Genomic DNA, 19,647 nt, shown 5'->3' on the forward strand with positions numbered 1-19,647 from the left:
CTTAAAGTTTGACTAGCATAAAAAGTAGGGGCGGGGGGAAAGAGAGTTTGAGATCTTGTTCAGGAATAAGTTCTACCTATTGTTCTGAAATTCTAGTGTAGATGAGGCAAGTTGTGCTTTAGCACATATCAGTTCCTCCCCCGCAGGCTTCCTCTCCACCAGCCAGCATGGGTATAGATCAATTTGCTTTACTTATACTAGAGTTTTAGAATGTGCATTTCTAAAAAAAAAAAAAAAAACTCACCCCAACTTCTTAATTTTTTTAATACATTTTCTAATTTCTTATTCATTTTTAGATGAATCATAGAAATTAGTGATGGCAACTGGATCAAGTCTTTTAATCAGGTCATTGTTTGAGAGTCTAAAAAAGAAACGAATGAGATGGTGACTAGTTAATTTAAATATTTTTTTTTAATTTAAACTACTTTCTTAGTTAATACTGTGTCTTCCAATCTTTAAAGAACTTCAGGAAGGATTTTGATGTCATACTTTATTTTTAGTGAATTTTTCTGTGTTCTCTTATTTAAAATCAGGGTTGAACTTTTTCCCTTCTCCCCCTTTCTGGTAACTTGATTAAGTAATTTAAAATATAGTGTTGCTGTAGCTTTTAATTTCTAATGAAAAGTAAGTACGAAAAACAATCTCTCTTTGAAAACTGTCTCTTAATTTATGACTCCTAGGAAGGTGGAGGATCTTCAGTTCCGTGTAGAGGAAGAGTCCATTACCAAAGGAGACCTAGAGGTAAAACAGTGCCAACTTTGTAAAAGTCACATTTGGTAGGATATTGAAGTGCAAACAGTTATAGACATTATATTGCTACCAGTGTGAAGACAATGAAAGGAAGAGTTAAAACTGCATGTTGATGTTCCAGGAGTACACAGAACAAATGGAAGGGGATCACTAAACCTTCAAGTACCCAATCCTGCACTCTTTGTGTAAGCTTAAATGGTCAAGACTGGGCCCTTCAGTAAATTGTATTCTTCAGCATGGCTTCTATAGCTGAGTGGCTGCGGTTGTGGCAGAATAATTTAGTTTAGCCCTTGGTAAAATTTCATCCTTTTTGCAAGTTTATAATCCTAACATTTTTCAAATTATTTAAAAGAAACCAACAACTAGAAATCAGTTTTAAAGTTATAAAACTGGCAGTTAATAGTCATGTCTCTGTTGAAGTGAGTGCTGAAGATTTAACCACCTCAGTCTTCTGGGTGATTCATACCAAAAAATGACCATCCCTGCACATCTCTCAACAAAGACTTAACATCAGTGTGCCTGCTTTAGCGAGAGCTCAGAATTAAGCACACCAGTGAAATACAAAGTATGTACTCTAATCACAGTTTACCTTCCTACTTTGTCTAGCTGGTATGATGTACTGAACTCTAGTCTAACGTTCTTCAATAATTCTATACACAATGTTTTTATTGTTAATAAGAAAGAAATAAATTGAGACCATTTCAACACTGCCAGTTTTTTAATCCAAATTTTAAATAAAAATGTTGGACGTCTTCTAGTTTTTTAACATATTTAATCTGAAAAAAGAACAATAGAAATTTAAATTGACTTGTAACCCTGTGAACCATTAATGATGAAAGTGCTAGCTTTGTGGTCCATTTCATGTGACATTTCCTTAAGTTCTACTTTGTGTCAGTCTTCCATCCATTTTAAAGTACCTATCTATACTCTGCTCTATTAGTTGTTGAGTCCATGGAAGTGTTTTTTTGATTTGTTTTATTAAATCAATAATTAAAATTGAGTTTAAAATCATGGCAAACTGTTTTAAGGACTCTGGTTGGTTGTTTGACAAGATGCATATCTTCAGGAGCGTAAGCTGAATTTAAATGAATGAAATGCCTCCTGTTGTATTGGAGTGATAGTGTTAAGCATTTAGGTGAAATATATTTTTTGTTTTTTTAATTTTTACTGATAGCAAAAGAGGCAGATTTCTGAAGATCCTGAAAATGTAAGAGGGCATTTAAGCGTGTGGAGACATCCCATGTTAACAGATTGTATACAGATAAAATGCTTATTTATAGATTTTAATCACTAACTTCATAATCTGCTATTGAAACATTGACTCTAGTATTTGTGTGCATGTTGCTTTCAGAGCAATTACAACACTTATCACAAGGAATGTATGTAATGACTAAGCACCTGTAAAAATCCCCTTTAATTGAAGATAGGGAGAATGTCATCATTAGTTTTTAAAATAAAACTGCAAACTTAATACAGTGCAATGAACTGAAAAGCAACAGGAGCTTACAGGAAACTACAGTCTTGAGTCCTGAAAAGTCTTCTCTATAAAAGCAGGCCTCAACCTGCATTCATCACAAAATCCTGTGTGCTTTCCCATGAGCTCCCACTACTGTTCAATGGATGGCACTGTACATCATTTCATGAAATTTCCTAGAGAACAAATTGCATAGCCCTACCTCTCCTTACTGATTACTCTTTTTTGTTATGAAATGCTGAAGAGAAAGCATTATGCAAGGAAAAGTTATGAAAAATACGAGAATGAACTCTTTATTTACAATGTACAAAACTATTGTATGGATTTTTTCATTGTAGTGTAACAGGATTTCTTCCTGAAACACACAGAGAAATTGTTTTAGGATTGGCTAGAAGAAATGTATTGCTTTGCAAGTCATTAAAATAAATCCCTTTTACATTGTCCACAGTACAAAGCAGATGGAATTCAAAAAAATCCTCTGCTTTTGATTTGGATCAAGAAAATCTTATAACAGGCTGCCTCCTGCAACCCCTCTTCCCCCACCAAAATAGAAAGCTCTCAAGACTAAAACTGATTTCCTACTATGCATTCTTAGGTGTTCCTTTTGTGAAGCTACTTCCGTGATCTGGGTCTCCTCTATTCTTCCAAATCAAGCACACGGTGTGTTAGAAGTAAATCTGCATGTGTCTTTCCTATTTTGTGCACTCCTCATTCCCCTCTGTCTTTATTCCGGATCTCTCTCTTCTAATTTCTCCCTGAACAGGCTTATTTCCCAAGAAAAACCCTTGTTGCTCTGCTTTTGAGTGGAGAGTCATGTTGGATTATTTAATGGAACGCTAGACAAGAAACTGTCCAGACCATGTTCTGTGGTGAACATGCCAATACAGGAGACTGAAGACTTGCTGCCCCCGTCAAAGAATCATTAGTCAGCATTATAGCATCAGCATAGTCGTACAGATGGATCAGTAGGTAGATACAGGTGCAAAACTAAACGGAATTTCATTTCAAAGAGTGAGAGCAGGCACGGTGTGCAATTGCTGTGCATTGTTGATAAATGATGGCCCCGCATTTGGGACATAACGACTTTGGGTACATCTACCCAGCAAAAAAAAAAACCCATGGCACTTGGGTTTATGCTGCAGGGCTAAAAATAGCAGTGTAGACCCTCTCGCTGGGGCTGGAGCCTGGGCTCTGAAATCCTGCATGGGCGGAGGTCTCGGAGCCTCAGCTCCAACCCAAGCAGGATTGTCTACATTGCTATTTTTGGTGCCATAGCATGAGCACAAGTCAGTTGACTGGGTTTTGAGATTCGCTGCCACGGGATTTTTTTGCAGAGTAGATCTATCCTTAGTGGAGTTGCAGAGGATTTAAGTCAGGGCAGGATTTGTCTCACTCCTCATCATCTAATTGTAATTCCCCAGAACAGATAGTCTTCCCTGTCATTATTACATCTGAATCAAGCTTTCCTTTGTTACCCAAAATAAATCTGGAGTAACTTCATTGAATCTTCCAAATTGATTCTAGTGTAACTAAGAGGAGAATTTGTCCCTTAGACTTATCTCTTTGGATGATTGGAAGGGAGCTCAGACTGAGCCACAATTCCTCAGTGGATATCCCTATTTGGAATTGTAGCCTTTCCTTTGGAAATCACTTATTTATTTTTGTTTTTGTTTGTTTGCTCTTTAAGTGAGCAAAAGTGGTGTTTGGAGTGGTATCTTTTAGATTGCACCTCTCTATTTAGCTGAGCATCTTTATTTATTTTTGTTTTAGTGCAGATAATATTTGCATGGTGGGATATTTTTGAATAAGTTCTGTTAACTCTGATCTCTGAAGGTTTTAGTATAATTGGACATCACCTAGATATGTTTGTTATAGCTGCTATATAAGTAAGGGATTAAAAAAAGGCTTTGTATGTGATGAGTTCTGTAGAAAGCTTTAAGATAGTACGTATTTTAGTAGAGATTCATGATGTAAGGAGAATTCTGGATATGCCTTTCTGTATAACTCCACCTCAGGGAATGTGACAAAGTATGTATGTTGGTTTATTCCAAACCACTAGTTAAAAAACCTCAAGACATTTCTAGAGCTGTTTAGTGGCTTGGGTTTTTTTGGTTTGCTCGATCTGAAGTCACACTAACTAGTCCCACAAAGGCTCTGAATTAAAGCTATTGCATTTAAAACTTTTGGACATTTTAAAAGTTCTCTTAACATCTCTAATTCCCATCAGAATATCGAACCACATAATGGAAAGCTGTTGGTAAAAGGACAATCCTTATTCTTCTGGCAAACTGGCAGTCTTGTCAAGCCCTCTGAAGATCTCCAGGAACAAAGGAGACATAGAATCACATAAAAACTTTATTAGCCCAAGGAACTGCTGAAAGTTTAGCCTCTGAAGCACGTTTAATACTTTTGGATCCCTGTGTTTTGGGGGCTATTGAATTATGTTGGTAGAATTGGCTTATCATTTTCATCATGATGGATACAGAACTATTTTGGTTCAGAACCAGTCAACTTCCAGCTTTTGACACAGATAGAGAAATAACTTGATGCGATCAGAATGAAAGGCTAAGGTGACGCCATCTTTTTTATTAATTGATGGGTGGTGGAGAACACACCTGAAGCAAAACAAAGGCTTTCCCCCCATCTCACTTCCTCTTCAGAGAGAACTTACGATCTTTGATTGTTGGGGCTGTTTTGAAGATCGTCACAATCAGCTTACCACTATTTATACATAACACTGCTTTACAGGATTTCAAAATATCTTACTACAGACACTGGCAGTGGAGACTTAGGTCTACATTACCTATGCCGGTGCACAGTGCATGTAGAGTGCCCATGTATACACAGATCTCCTGCCAACTCTGGAAACACTACAGTACGGACACTGGGATGGTGGTAGATGGAGTAGGGCCTTGATGGGATCCCACATATCTTCACATTACTCTCTTCTTCATATTCTACATCTGGCTTTGCAAGCTGAAGACCTGTTTCTTCTAGTTAATATTTCTTAGGTTAATTAATCCAGCCACTCTACTTCACACTAAATTAACAGCTACACCTCAATCACATAGAAGAACGTTGCTCCAGTCTGGCATAGGTAACTTCTCAGGATGAGAAGCGTGTCTTGCCATAGACAGACAAAATAATATTCAGCTTCTGTCATGTGGTCACCCTGTTGTTGGGATGGTCATGCCTCTTTCTGGGAAAGGACATTTAAGCCAACTGGCATGAATATTGCTTTTTAAAAGATGGCATCTTTTAGGTTAATGATGATGTGTGTTAAGATTGACACAATGTACTAAACTCTGCAGTTCAGAGCTGAGTGTGACATACAGTTCTTAACTCTGGATGTGCTTTTCTTTTTCCCTCCCATAGTGGTGCAAGTCAAGAAGGGAGTAACTGCTAGACTCTTCCCATCTCTCTCAAACCCCATGCTTTCTCTCAGACTCTTGGCACAGTGTCTCTGCCTCTTTGTTGAATATTCAGGAGCTGCATCCTGATATTCCACAGTTCTTTATAAAACCTACTCCTTTGTGAGCAAAGGGCAGAGGGTACTTGGCTCCGCTTTGTGTGGTTTCTTTTTCTCTCTTGGAACACAATGCCTTTTAGAAGTACAAAGGTACTTCCTCTTCTTGGCCTAACCAGTTTAGACTTGAGTGATGTACCATGGTCAAATCGGCATTTTAGTTACAGCGCAACCACTCTAAATCAGTCACATTTGCTCCCCTTCGGAAAGGTGGGGAAAAGATGTTCTGTAGTTTTGAGTAACTGTATATTCACACCATTCATATGATAGCAACAGATGAATCTTGACATCCTCAGGACTTGCCGGGAAGATTTTGATGGCACTATAGAGAAATTAAAAATAGTATTCTACAGAAGCCTTAATCAGTATCTACAGCCAAATTCAGACCTGCTGTGTGCTGGTCCTGTTCCACGGTGTTATTTCACCCATGTACACCACGTCTGAATTTTGATCCCCTAGTTCATAATTAAAAATCTAACTCAGCTAAAGCCAAATAAATATACAGTGTTAGTTGGGGGTGATAGGAGGAAGGGGCTTATAGTTCTTTAAAAAGTATTAACTATTCTAATTTGTGCTGGTAAACTTCACATACTGATAAATAACTTCTACTTGGCTGCATGAATCTACCTTACTTTTTGTCCGTATTTCTTCTTGTTTGTGGTTTGTTTATTTTACACATCAGACCATTTACACTTTCAGTCCATCTCTCTCATCCATAGAGTTTCCCTGTTCATTTTACCCACTGCATCTTCTCTGCTCATCCTTGATAGAAGATACTGGCAGCACGGCCTGCATGTGGCTCCCTCCTTTTGTGCTGGCATGTGATGGTGGCACTGTTGTGTTCTCTTCCTTTCCCTTTTTACTAACAGACGCAGACCAAACTGGAGCATGCCCGCATTAAGGAGCTTGAACAGAGCCTGCTCTTTGAAAAGACCAAAGCTGATAAACTCCAGAGGGAGTTAGAAGACACTAGGGTAATGGTTTTCACTATTTAAATGAACGAGACCTATTTGTAACGGCGAAGATTTCTGATCACGCAGTATGATGCAAGGTATAATGGATATTGAAGAGAGTGCCTGTCTTCTGCCATATACTTTATAGAAAGTAGCCAAGAAGGACTCTACTAAAACAACTATTAGAGTTTGACTTTTTGTAACATTTTTATTATATATAGTTCTACAAAGGAATCCAGGTAAGATACCTTTCCATTTTGAAGAGATCACTTGACTACAGGTGCAAAGCAGCAAACAAAGTTGTGGATCCATTCGTGAAAGTATTCAGCAGTTCACTTGTAGCAGATAGTGAGGTTCTTTATGTTCCAAAGAAATGCTGACTTGCTGCAAATAGATAAATGTTCTTTCTCATTTAATTTACTCTAATTCTTCCAGTCTGAAGGTTTTGGGGGGATGGAGCAATCTGGACCTTGTGTACTGATTGTAACATTAGATGCTTATTTTGCTGACCAGTGTGTACTGTGGCCATACAGTTGTTTGGTTTTTTTTTCTCCATTGGGTATGGTCCTTCCATAGGGAACCCAGTGGCACTAGTTACATAGTCTGCTTACACCTCTGATTATTTTTTTAATGCCCTTGTTAGAAAGGTGAAGAAGTTCTACATCTGCAGAGACTTGAAACAATGTTAGTATCTTTCTACCAAGAACCATATTAATCTCTTTCTAGAAAGATGCTAACCGTGTGTCTAATTTCAGCTGAGACAGGTCCTATATGACTAAATTAGTTGACCCCAATATTCCCTTTCAGGTGTGTTTAGCAGAGTGTAATAGTACATTATCAGACCGATGTGCTCTCAGAGGTCCGGAACCATGAAGAATGGAAATGACTTCCAAGTTCCTTATTTGGATGCCTTTGCACATATGAAAAAAATGACATTTTTTATTTTTGCTTGAAGGAATGAATTGTTTATGGTTTCCAAGCCTAAAGCATTCCGGTAATTTGAAATGACTCTGGTCAGCCTACAGTTCTGATTACTCCCCATTGATTTAGATTATTTTAAATAACAGTGCATAAAATGCATTGTAATAAATGTCAAATTACTGACATTCGTTTTTCTCAATGTGCTTGCAGGTGATCCAATCAGCTTTCTTCTATGACAATATAAAGCATGTTGATTTCATTTAAACTGATCATTTTCTCCACACCAGAAAGTGCCACATGTAATTAAAACAGAATGACAGGCAAACAGTAACCACACCATTAATGACAATGTTCTGTTTACTAGTTATTTTTGTCAGTTAAAGGAATTTGAGTCGGAAGAACATAGATGTGGATGGCTGTTAGCTCTCTGCCGTACATTTAATAGGACCCTATGTAATCCCTGCACTTGCCTAGCAAAAAATAGTTTGTTTTTGCGTGCTAAAGATTAATAAAATGACTTTCTACTATCAATCTGAAGTTTTAACTTAACTGTTTGCAGAAGTCCAGTAACGTCTCTGTTTTTTGACAGGAAGTATATTCTATAGATTCCCACTCTTGGTTTATAAAGCTGTAGGGATGCAGGAAGCAATCTTTAAATGTATAGTAATCCAATAACTTTTATTTGGATGGGAGTAATGGATCCAAATTCTCATGATTTAGAGACACTTGGGAATAGGAGGAATCTTAGAACTCCCACAGATGAATTACAGTCAGTATTACCTGCAGCATGTACGTGGTATCATAGCATTCAAATACCTTGCACGGAGAGGGATTCTTCAAAATTTGCTTACAAATTAGGCTCAGGTTTAGCATCTTGGCACCTCTGGTTAACTGACCATCAGTTAGCAGATGCAACACAAGCCAGTTGCTTTTTCTTGGTGCGGGGGGCAGGGAAAAACCTCTCTACAGGGAATGAATTCTGCTTGGCTGGAGAGCTTTCTATTGATTGAGGTTTTTTTCCCACCAGAAAGGTCCTTACTATTCTCAAAGAAACTGAGGAACTTCAGCTCTTTTCCAGACCCCAGGAACAGGGCCGCCCGCGGGGAGGGGCACAAGTGGGGCAATTTGCCCCAGGCCCGACAGGGGCCCCCAGGAGAGTTTTCGGCGAGTCTTCGATGTCAGGCAGGGCCGGTGCAAGGATGTTTCGTGCCCTAGGCGAAACTTCCACCTTGCATCCTCCCGCCCCTGCCCTGAGATGCCCCCCCCCGCGCCAGCTCCCCACCCTCTGCACTGAGGCGTCCCCCCTTCCCCAGCTCATCCCTGCTACGAGCACCCTGAGCACGCCGTCGCTGCTTCACTTCTCCTGCCTCCTCCCTGAGCACGCCGTCGCTGCTTCACTTCTCCCTCCTCCTCCCCGAGCACGCTGTCGCTGTTTCACTTCTCCCGCCTCCCAGGCTTGCAGCGCCAATCAGCGTAGGCGCCACAGGCCTGGGAGGCGAGAGAAGTGAAGCGGCCACAGTGTGCTCGGGGAGAAGGCGGGGCAAGGGTGAGCTGGGGTGGGGAGTTCCCCTCCTCCCCTTGCTGCGGGTGACCCTCCCCGCACTCCCCGGCCCCAGCTCCTTCCGCCTAAATGCTGTCGGCAACCGGGGTGGCCGAAGATCCGGCCGCTGCGGTCACTGCTGAAGAAAATGGCGCCCCCCAAATCCTAGCACAGTTGCCTAAATGGTTGCACCGGCCTTGGTGGCAGTTCCTTCAGTGCCGCAGAACACAGCGAAAGCGAGTGAAGGAGCCGCTGCTGAAGACCCAGAGCTTCTTCTGCTCCGAGTCTTCGGCAGCAATTTGGTGGCGAGGGCTCCCTCTGCTCTGGGTCTTTGGTGGCGGGGGTCCTTCACTTGCTCTGGGACCCGCTGCCGAAGTGCCCCGAAGATCCGGGGCCCCTGAACCCTCTGGGCAGCCCTGCCCAGGAAGGCAAAAGTGAAACTACGCAAAAGAGAAAGAGGTGTCTCTGGTTCATTTTTGTCATTCTGCATCAATATGATGATGGACCAGACTAGCACAGGTGCATACAACTATGCTTTCCTTTAACATGAGATTCAGTAGAGACTGAGCAACTCCCAGTACCTAAAGGGCCTTCGGGGCCAGGGTTCATGTAATGCTACAGGGTGACTTCATCTGTGCACAGTCCATTGCTGGGGTCCATGCTAGTGGATCCCAGACCAGATTTGGGACTTGTTTGTGGGGAGAAGAGGGTGCTTTTTTTTTTTTTTTTACAAATATAGTAGTTGCTCCACTCCAGCAAACTGCCCATATAGGGCCTAAAACCTCAGACTAGCCCCGCTGTGCTGCTGACCTAACTTTTAGCAACCTAAATCTCCCAGATTGGCTTCAGTGGCCTCTGGGAGATCGAGCCTGATTTCAGGAGACTCCTGGCCAAACGGGGAGGCTTGGCAACCCTAGCAAGGAGTGATGGTTTGTTTTTTCCTTGTCTCGTCTATTTGGCCATCTTTGCCTTTGACAAAGTGAGCTTTGGTCTTAAAGAGTCCTTGAAACAGTTATCTAATATGTTGTACATTTTCTTCATTGTTCATGGGGCAGGATGTGGTTGATTAGATTCTGCAATGATACATATCAGCTTTAATAGGATATGTGAAAGCAAGTCATTTAACTTATTAATAACACTTCCACAAAATATTACTGCCTTAATAAAATAGCCTAGGTAGACTGCAAGATTATTAGTTGTTCCATCAAGACGACAACTTCCAAATATCCTTGCTTATTCCACTTGCTGTTTTATAGTAAGCAGTTCTTCTTCATTAGCTTTCAAAGTTCTTTCTGACCTGTGTACCAGTACATACTGCAAAATGTATTGCTGTTGATTGGACATGTGGGAGAAGTTTAAAACACATTATGGTTTTGTTCTTGAGGTCATAGATGGACTAATGTAAAACAAAGAGTGGGATCTGTAGAAAATACTTAAAAAGAACAATTTCAGGTAAGTAATATCTTTAATCTTGATGTTGATAATACAAGGAGGAGCAGACACAGTAATTTCCTGATCAGGAACAATGGTTGGTTTTGTGATGCTTTTGCATGTCACAGGCCTAATTAATTCTTTAATCCTTTTTTGGCATTCTGAGAGAGGCCTTGGGTAGTGTCAGAATAATTTTTAAAGACAGTTTGGGGATAGATGTAATGGGAGTTTCACCTATTGGTACATCTAGACCAAATAAATATATTTGCATTTCTCTGTCAGTTTCAAAGCCAATATGAATAGTATAAGGAAGCAATTATCTGGAAAAATGAAGACTGTGATCTCTCCGCCCTTCATCATTCCGCTTTAAATTCATTCTTAGAAGCATTTTGCTAACCCTTGCTAACCTATATACAAGCTACAATTGTAAGCTTTTGCTTAACAATTTTTTTTCTTTTCACTAACTTCAAAAAGGGAGTTTTTAAAAACATTCCATCTTAAATAAAAAGTTATAAGGGTGTAACACAGGTATTGGTACTTTTATTTTAAAAGAGAGGAAATAATTTAAAAAATAAATAAAACCAAGTATTTTAGGTTGTCTTGGTTCATAGATTTCCATGTATTTACTCTTATTTATGCTCCATTAGTTAGCTCAGTAGGAATAGGAATTTGCATTAGACTAGATCTGATTTTGGCCAATTATTGCCAAAAAGGTTGGTATGGATATACTAAGAGGTTAATTTGTAATAATTGAAGATTTTTCTTAAGACTTCAAAATCTCTTCATGCTTATATACGTGGTGTAACTATTTCTCTTTCTAAATGCTGTTGATCATAGGTGGCCACAGTATCAGAAAAATCTCGCATCATGGAACTAGAAAGAGATCTAGCATTGCGGGTGAAGGAAGTAGCTGAGCTCCGACGGAGATTAGAGTCTAGTAAGCCAGTCAGTGATGTGGACAGTTCTCTCTCGCTGCTACAAGAAATAAGTTCTTTGCAAGAAAAAGTGGCAGAAATTAGCAAAGAACATCAAAATGAAATAAATTCAGTAAAAGAGAAGTTTGGAATCAGTGAAGAATCTTATCAAAAGGAGATCAAAGCACTTTCAGCCTCACATGAAAGAATTGCAAAAGAAAACGAACTGTTGAAAACTAAGCTTGATCGTGCCAACAAGGAGAATTCAGATGTGATAGAGCTGTGGAAATCAAAGCTGGAATCTGCTATTGCTTCACATCAGCAAGCAATGGAAGAACTAAAGGTTTCATTCAGCAAAGGTGTTGGGGCTCAGACTGCTGAATTCGCAGACCTAAAGACCAAGGTTGAGAAAATGAGATTAGAGCATCAAAATGAAACATCAAATTTAAAACTAAAACAAGAAAACGAAAGATCTCAGCATATGAAAGAGATTGAAGGTCTGAAAGCGAAGCTATTGGAAATCACTGAGGAGAGAGAGCGAAGCCTGGAAAACCTGAAGACCAAACTAGAAAATGCAGAAGATCAACATTTAGTAGAAATGGAAGACGCTTTAAACAAATTACAGGAAGCAGAAATAAAGGTAAAGGAGCTAGAGGTACTGCAAGCCAAGTGCAATGAACAAACCAAGGTTATTGATAGTTTAACAACACAGATCAAAGTTACTGAAGAAAAGATTTTGGACCTTGATGTGCTTCAAAAAGCCAATTCTGAAGGTAAATTGGAAATCCAGAAACTTAGCAAGCAGCTTGAGGCAGCTGAGAAACTGATACAAAACCTAGAGACTGAAAAGATTGATGGGTGTAGCAAGGTTTGTATTAACATCCATCTTTTTACTTTAATTTGTTTTATTTTAATTTACATTTATACCTTTTATCCACAATCATGAGCTCATCACAGAGAGGAAGGTAGTCTTGAGAGAAAGTATTTTTTAATCATCTGAAGAGGTTTAGAGAAACTGTCCACCGCATCTAACCTGGAAGGCTGTATCTTGTCTTGCAGGGTGGTGGTTTGGGTAGAGATGTGTGGGTCATGCCCCATAGAAGTTCTTTCTTGCTGTGAACTTATGAGCCCTATAACCTCTGCTCTGAGAGCTGTGTTGGGGCACTCGTGGTCCTAGTAAGCAAGAAGAATCCACATATTTATTGATGTGTAATAAGTTAAATAGTGGATGTACTGAGATTAAATAATGTGTGACTCTAAGAAAATCTCTTGCCTCTCTGATAAGCATATTGAGTTGCACTGAGGTTTCCTCACATTCCTCATCCTCTTTCAAAAAGCCTAGGAAGAGCCGTGTACCGCTTTGAAGGGGGTGGTATTGTGGTTAAGGCACAGGACATGGAATCAGGAGATGTGAGTTCTGTTCCTAGGCTTACCACAAACTTCCTGTGTGATCTTGGGCAAGTCACTTCACCTCTGTGTCTTGAGTTCTGTCTGGGGCACAGGCAGAATAAGTGGAGCGTTTAATGCCTGTGAGACTAGTGCAGTCAGGGGTGGGCAAACTTTTTGGCCTGAGGGCCGCGTCGGGTTTTCAAAATTGTATGGAGGGCCTGTTAGTGGAGGCTGTGCCTCCCCAAACAGACAGGCGTGGCCCGGCCCCCACCTCTTGTCTGATGCCCCCTGACAGCCCCCTCTCCCCCTGGGACTCCTGCCCCATCCAACACCCCCTGTTCCCTGACGGCCGCCCCAGGACTCCTGCCCTATCCACCCTCCCATCTCCCCCGATTCCCTGTCCCCTGACTGCCTCCTGAACCCCTGCCCCTGACTGCCCCCTGCTGCCCCATCCAACCTCCCCTGGGACCTCTATCGCCGTTGAACCCCCCCCCCCATTCCCTGTCTTCTGATCATCCCAATCCCTATCCACAACCCTGCCCCTGACCACCACCCTGAACTCCCATGCCCCTTTACCGCACTGCCTGGAGCACCAGTGGCTAGCAGCGCTACAGCCACACTGCCCAGAGCAGCAGGACAGGCAGTCCCACTGCCCAGCGGGAGCCAGCTCCGCCACTGTGCAGCACAGAGCACCGGGTCAGGCCAGGCTCTGCAGCTGCGCTGCCCCCAGAGCTTACAGCCTCACTGCCCAGACCATTGCGCCGGTAGTGCAGTTAGCTGAGGCTGCGGGGGAAAGGGAACAGTAGGGGAGGGCAGGGCCAGCCCCAGCGCGTGCTTGGGGCGGCGTGCCACAGGGGGCGCTCTGCCAGTTGCGGGGGGGGGCGGCAGGCAGCTCCGGTGGACTTCCCGCAGGCTTCCCTGCGGAGGGACCGCTGGTCTCGCGGCTCCGGTGGAGCATCCGCAGGAACGCCTGTGGGAGGTCCACCGGAGCCGCAGGAGCGGCAGAGCGCCCCCTGCAGCATGCCGCTGTGCTTGGGGCAGCGAAATGGCTAGAGCCGGCCTTGGGGGAGGGGCCAGGGGCTAGCCTCCCAGGCCAGAAGCTCAGGGGCCAGGCAGGAGGGTCTCTCGGGCCGGATGTGGCCCACGTGCCATCGTTTGCCCACCTCTGCTCTAGGTAGTGAGAGGAGGGATGAAGGAGAGACTCCTTAACCTTTAATTATCCAGGAGTGGAAAACTGATTGGATGAATAACCGTTTTCCCCTTTTCTCTCCTAGTAGCTGGGAAGGGGGAAGAGGCAAGGGAAAAGGTGCTGTACTTAATAGGCCAGGGAAAGCCATAAAATCACAGTGAGACAAGCTGATGGGGCATCTGTACATGATAGTGGTGTTGAGTGAAATAGCATCATATGAAATGTCTTGAAGCAAAGATTGCCACACTGTGTGTGTGTCAGTGATTTTTCTGGTGCTCGTGAGGGTATGGCTACACTTGAAAGCGCTTTGAAGTGTGAGTGTGGTTGGAGCGCCAGCACTGGGAGAGAGCTCTCCCAGCGCAGCACGTAAACCACATCCTCTACGGGTGTAGCTTGCAGCGCTGGGAGCCGCACTCCCAGCGCTGCTGCCCTGATTACACTGACGCTTTACAGTGCTGTATCTTGCAGCGCTCAGGGGGGTGTTTTTTCACACCCCTGAGCGCAAAAGTTGCAGCGCTGTAAAGTGCCAGTGTAGCCATGGCCTACAAAATGGCTTTGTAGTTGAATATCGCTATATTATATAGGTGGGAGATTATTCTGCTACTGTAGTGTCTATAGTGTCTGGGCTCTTTCCCCTTCACACAAGATCTGTCAAGTCAGCTCTGTGATCATAAAGAAAAAGTAATGAGGCCACTTTCCTAAACCTCGCCACAAATGGTGCCAAAAAATTGGACTGACATGGACTTTTGGCATCATTTTCAGAGATCATGTTGAGCATCCACCATTCCTATTAAAGTCAGTGGGTGGTGCGGGTACTCAATATGACTGAAAATCATGCCAGCAATATGTAATGTTCAATACCGTCAGTTACAAGGTGCTTACTAAATATTCCAGTAAGAAACATTCTATTGATGCAATAAGCACAATTTAAAACACTTGAATATACCCAAAATGTCTAGCATTAAAAAATATTTGTAGCATAATTCTGAGAGAACTAAATTTAGACTACTTTCAAATTACAAAGATTGTCTCAAACTTATTCTGAGATGCAGTTTAATACTGTGGTGCAGCCTCCAGTGGAAATCGGCTATATTCAGTTAACACACAACATTTTTCCTTCAGCTTTTGTTCATTTTTTTTTAAATTTTTGACATATGATGGTTTGAACATTCTAGTTATTTCCTTGAAGTTCAAGATTTTATGTTCTTTATGTTTTCATTCATGTTTGTAATTTTTGTTTTACTCCATTTAATCCATCCTGCCAGGCTAGTAATCTGGCCAAAGAACTTCAGGGCAAAGAGCAAAAGCTTCTTGACTTGGACAAAGACTTGGGTGCAGTAAATCAAGTTAAAGATTTTTTGGAAAAGGAGCTTCAACTTTTGGTGAGTAATTCTCAGAAATCTTGTCTCTATCCATTGGGATCTCTTTGATCTTTTTAGGGGGAAATCGTCACTGTTATCCAAGGGTCAGATGTTACAATCCTTACTCCAGCAAAAATCTTAGTAATTTCAAATGGACTTTTGTCCAAGTAAGGAATGCAGACTTTGAGTCCAAGTGCTTTGTATATCTGATTTTCAAAATGAAAAGTACAATAAAATTAACTTTTACCTTATCAAGTTGTTGCCTAAGCAGAGCTCCGCTGTTACTGGTTTACAGTTAAAACATTGAGCCAGATCAAATACATCATATAACACATTTTTAAGAATAGTCATTAAGGTAGGTGTAGTCCTTTTTCATTGTAAGTGCTGTATGAGTTAACACTACTTCACTGTGTTATTTACAAGCAGCTTTTGAATAACAAATTTTCACTTCCTGCTTGTTTTGCAATACAATAGTTAAATTTCTCAGTGTTCTACATTTGGGCTAGCTCCTCCTGAGATTATCCCAGATTTAGGAGGAAGCAAGGTGTGTGTGTCTGTCTTTCCATGTGGTCTTTCTAAGGCCATTGCTGTGTTTTATGATGTTGATTAAGGAGCTCCAGTATTTTATCTATCTTTGTATCCTGGCCTTTCGTCAGATGTCCCTAACTTTACATCTCTTCCTGCCATTGTGGCTGGAAAAGACTAATATGAGATTGACCACAAGACTGCATGGGGCCATTCAAACAGCAAGTCGTCCACAGCCTCTGAGGTAAAGTTTATAACTTTGTTAAAGTGAGGTCCAGGCCTGCTAACCTTGCGAGACCGGTGAACCATGTCTGCCACACAGAGCTGTGCTGCTGCTGTACCACTATCCTCCTTTACAAAGATGTTGTAAGGGACCTCCTTTCAAACTAAGATGGGGAGATTTTTTTTCTTTTACTTTTCTGTGTTACCAAGTTCAAAAGAGACTATAAATTACAAGTCGAAAATGTCTAATACACTTATGACAGTAGTGGGTCTTCATCAAATCAGGAAATTAAATAATAGTAACACTACTTTTAATAAAGTTTTATATTTGAATAATAGCGTGTCATTACCAAATGGTTAAAACTTGTCTTGGGTTTTCATTCCCTTCTAGAAAGGAAAGTTCACTAGTGCTGCTGAAGAGGCGGAAAGTGTTCAAAAGTCTATGCAAGGTATGTGTCCCTAGAATCGAAATGCATCCCCTCAAAACCTGCTGGAAAAAAATGGTGCAGAAAAAAATTACTTCAAGAGCCTAAAGGTTCTATTTGTTAATTTAGCAGGATTTGTCTTGGCAACTAGGACTAAAACAGGATTTTTTGTCTCCTCCTTGTTTGATTTGAGAGTAATTAATATGCATTCTTTGTAAATTAAGTTTGCTTTAACAAGATGAATTATGGGGAATTAACTGGGGAATTAACTTTATCTTTTAAATGTGATTTTATTTCCATAGAAACCATTAAAAAACTAAACCAAAAAGAAGAGCAATTTGCACTCATGTCTTCAGAACTGGATCAGTTAAAATCTAATTTGACAGGTAAGGAAATGACAAAATTGAAGGGTTTGGAATGTGCCATCAACTTTATGCTTTCATGTCACTTGCTGTTCTTATCACTTGGTGATGACTAATACCCACATAGTGGCAGACATTGTGTCTGCAAACTAGCTTTGGGAAGCTAGAAGGTCAAATTCCTGTTAGAGCCAAGCCCAGTGCCTAGTTCCAAGCTAAAACAAACCACATCATTAGTGTAAGCACAACTGAAAAACTGTATATAGGGATGCTGCAAAGTGACCATGGCAAGGAAGTAATGGAAAAGTATTTCCTGGCTCAGCTTGCTTCCTGGTTGAAGCTTTGGTGCTTAAGTCCATTCCAAAGAACTGGTTAAAGCTTTGCATTAGGTATTTATCTGCTTTAATGGCACAAACACACATACAAAAATGTGTTAATATTGCAACGGATCTAAGTTGATTATTAGTGGAGATGCTCCAGGGTGAAGGCTGGGGAAAAAGGATGACACACTCAGGGTACCGCAGAGAGTAGGATACGTGTAGCTATATGCCCCAGTGAAAACCAGGATGTGCCCACTCTGCAGTACGTAGCTACATGCATCAGTGAAAGGCTCTGGCAGTGGGATACTGTGACAGTCTGTATCCCTATGTTCACCCGATGGTGTGAGCAGGTAAGCAACCGAAGCCATGCCTTTTTAACAGAAAGTTAAGGGTCACCATTGATCTGTTTGAACAGAACTAAGGGCTCAAATTCCAAACTGCTACTCTGGAGTCTCATACTACCAGAATTTTATATGGAAATTGTTCACATAAAAGGAAGAAAATATGGTGACAGATGCCATGTCCAGGAAAGAGGGCCTTGACTTACTGCCTACAGGTCAGCCAGTGGGTAACCCTCCTGCAGCTTTGTAAGGAGGGAGGTGTGACAGTCTATATCCTTATATTCACCCTTTTTACAAAACTATAATGGTTTTCATACAAAATATGCCTTGTGAGGTATCATTTGAAAACTCATAATGTGCTGATCATCATTGTCCTGGGAAAATGTGTGGCAACACTGTGTGTAAAGTTATAAGATTCTACTGTATTACATTACTGAGACATATTCCAAGTTCAGAAAAACAGGCATCCCAGCTTGGAAAATTGATGGGACAGTGTCCATCACTCCAGATTGTACCCTGGGTAATGCTACAAATATAACACTGGTCAAATATCAGTGGAGATGGGGAAAGCACAGCTTGGTCGTGCAGAGAGCTCTGTAGGGTACATAGCCTACAGGTTCAGGCATGTGTTTACTTCCCTAAAGAGTGGCTCACCAGCTACACTGCTACATATAGCCATGTTAGGGGGTGCATATAGTATATGCACACTACACACTGCCATAAGGAGCATGCAGTGTAGGGATACCCAGTGGGACTCTGCTTTTTTTTTCTTCTCTCTCTCTCTCTCTCTCTCTCCTCTCTCTGCCAGTGGGGTTTTGGTTTTTTGCTCTCCCAGCGGAACTCCGGGTTTTTTTTATTTTTTCCCCTTCCCCTCTGCTGGCGGGACACCGGGGTTTTTTTTGTTTCTCTCTCCTGGCGGAACTCCATTTTTTTCTTTCTTTCCTCCCCCGCCGCCAGCGGGACTCCGGGACTCTGTTATTTTTTCTCTCTCTCTCTGCCTCCAGGACTCCGCACTTTTTTTTTTTGTGCTTTGCTGGCAGGAGTCCCCCTCTCTATCTCCCATATGTCCCGATATTTTCTTCATCCCATCTGGTCCCCCTACCATCCCGTCACATAACGTGTAGTACCATTTTGTGCCGTACACATCCACCTAATCTCTTTTTACAGCAATCTAAACTGACCATATGTATATAAAAGAAAACCTACTAAACCCAGTGACTTGATGTAGCTCTCATTGATCCTTGTGTTTACACTGCTCTAAAGATCTAATATTCTTCCCTTGATAGCTGCATGTAACTTCAGTTAAGTGAGTGAGTATGCCCAAATGTGCCTGCTGGATTTCTCTCCTAATGGTAGACCCCAGCCTGATACCTATAGTTAAGTGAAGCATTGACTGAAAGTTGTATTCTTGATTGATTGTTTTTCCTGTCTCTCTCCATGTACAATGTTATACTTCTCTATTGGGAGTTTTACACCTTTCCATTACTCCAGAGCCTACAATTTACAGTCCAAACCCAAACACGACTTTTAGTTTTGGAAGTTCAACGTGCTGATTTTATGGCACCAGGCTAACTCTGATGTTTACAGTCTCTTGTTAGCGTCTAGATGCCTTGTGCCTGGTCTGTGGATTAAATTTACTAGAATTTTAACTTTTTTATGTTCAGTTATGGAGAAAAAGTTGAAAGAGAGGGAAGAAAAAGAACAGCAGTTGACTGAAGCTAAAGCCAAACTCGAGAATGATATAGCAGAAATAATGAAGTCCTCGGGTGATAGTTCTTCTCAGCTTACAAAGATGAATGATGAGCTGCGGTCAAAAGAAAGGTATCTCATTGCTATCGGAGCATTTTCCTGCCATTTGTTTCTACATTTTTTGTCCTTTTTTAAGTAGCTATGAAAGGTCATCTTGAAACAAATCTGTTTCACGTTGATGTGACAACAGAGCTTGTGCCATCAAATTCATTCTGTCTTAAATACTCTGTACATATATCAAAGAGCCACTTGGTTTAA

The 19,647-nt window shown here is 41.4% G+C and overlaps 1 protein-coding gene across 20 annotated transcripts in view; it reads left to right on the forward strand.

The window, feature by feature from the left end:
- CLIP1 (CAP-Gly domain containing linker protein 1) overlaps positions 1–19,647 on the forward strand; it is a 123,791-nt gene that overhangs the window by 62,611 nt on the left and 41,533 nt on the right. For 10 of the 20 annotated variants that reach the window (XM_030583048.1, XM_030583049.1, XM_030583046.1 and 7 more), the window contains exons 8-15: positions 681–741; positions 1,925–1,957; positions 6,620–6,724; positions 11,433–12,377; positions 15,353–15,469; positions 16,587–16,644; positions 16,923–17,006; positions 19,305–19,461. In XM_030583048.1, coding sequence (XP_030438908.1) covers positions 681–741; positions 1,925–1,957; positions 6,620–6,724; positions 11,433–12,377; positions 15,353–15,469; positions 16,587–16,644; positions 16,923–17,006; positions 19,305–19,461 — 1,560 coding nt within the window. The other 10 variants (XM_030583042.1, XM_030583052.1, XM_030583044.1 and 7 more) reach the window with 7 other exon arrangements.

This window comes from Gopherus evgoodei, chromosome 13, assembly GCF_007399415.2.
Source record: "Gopherus evgoodei ecotype Sinaloan lineage chromosome 13, rGopEvg1_v1.p, whole genome shotgun sequence".
Taxonomy (NCBI): Eukaryota; Metazoa; Chordata; order Testudines; family Testudinidae; genus Gopherus; species Gopherus evgoodei.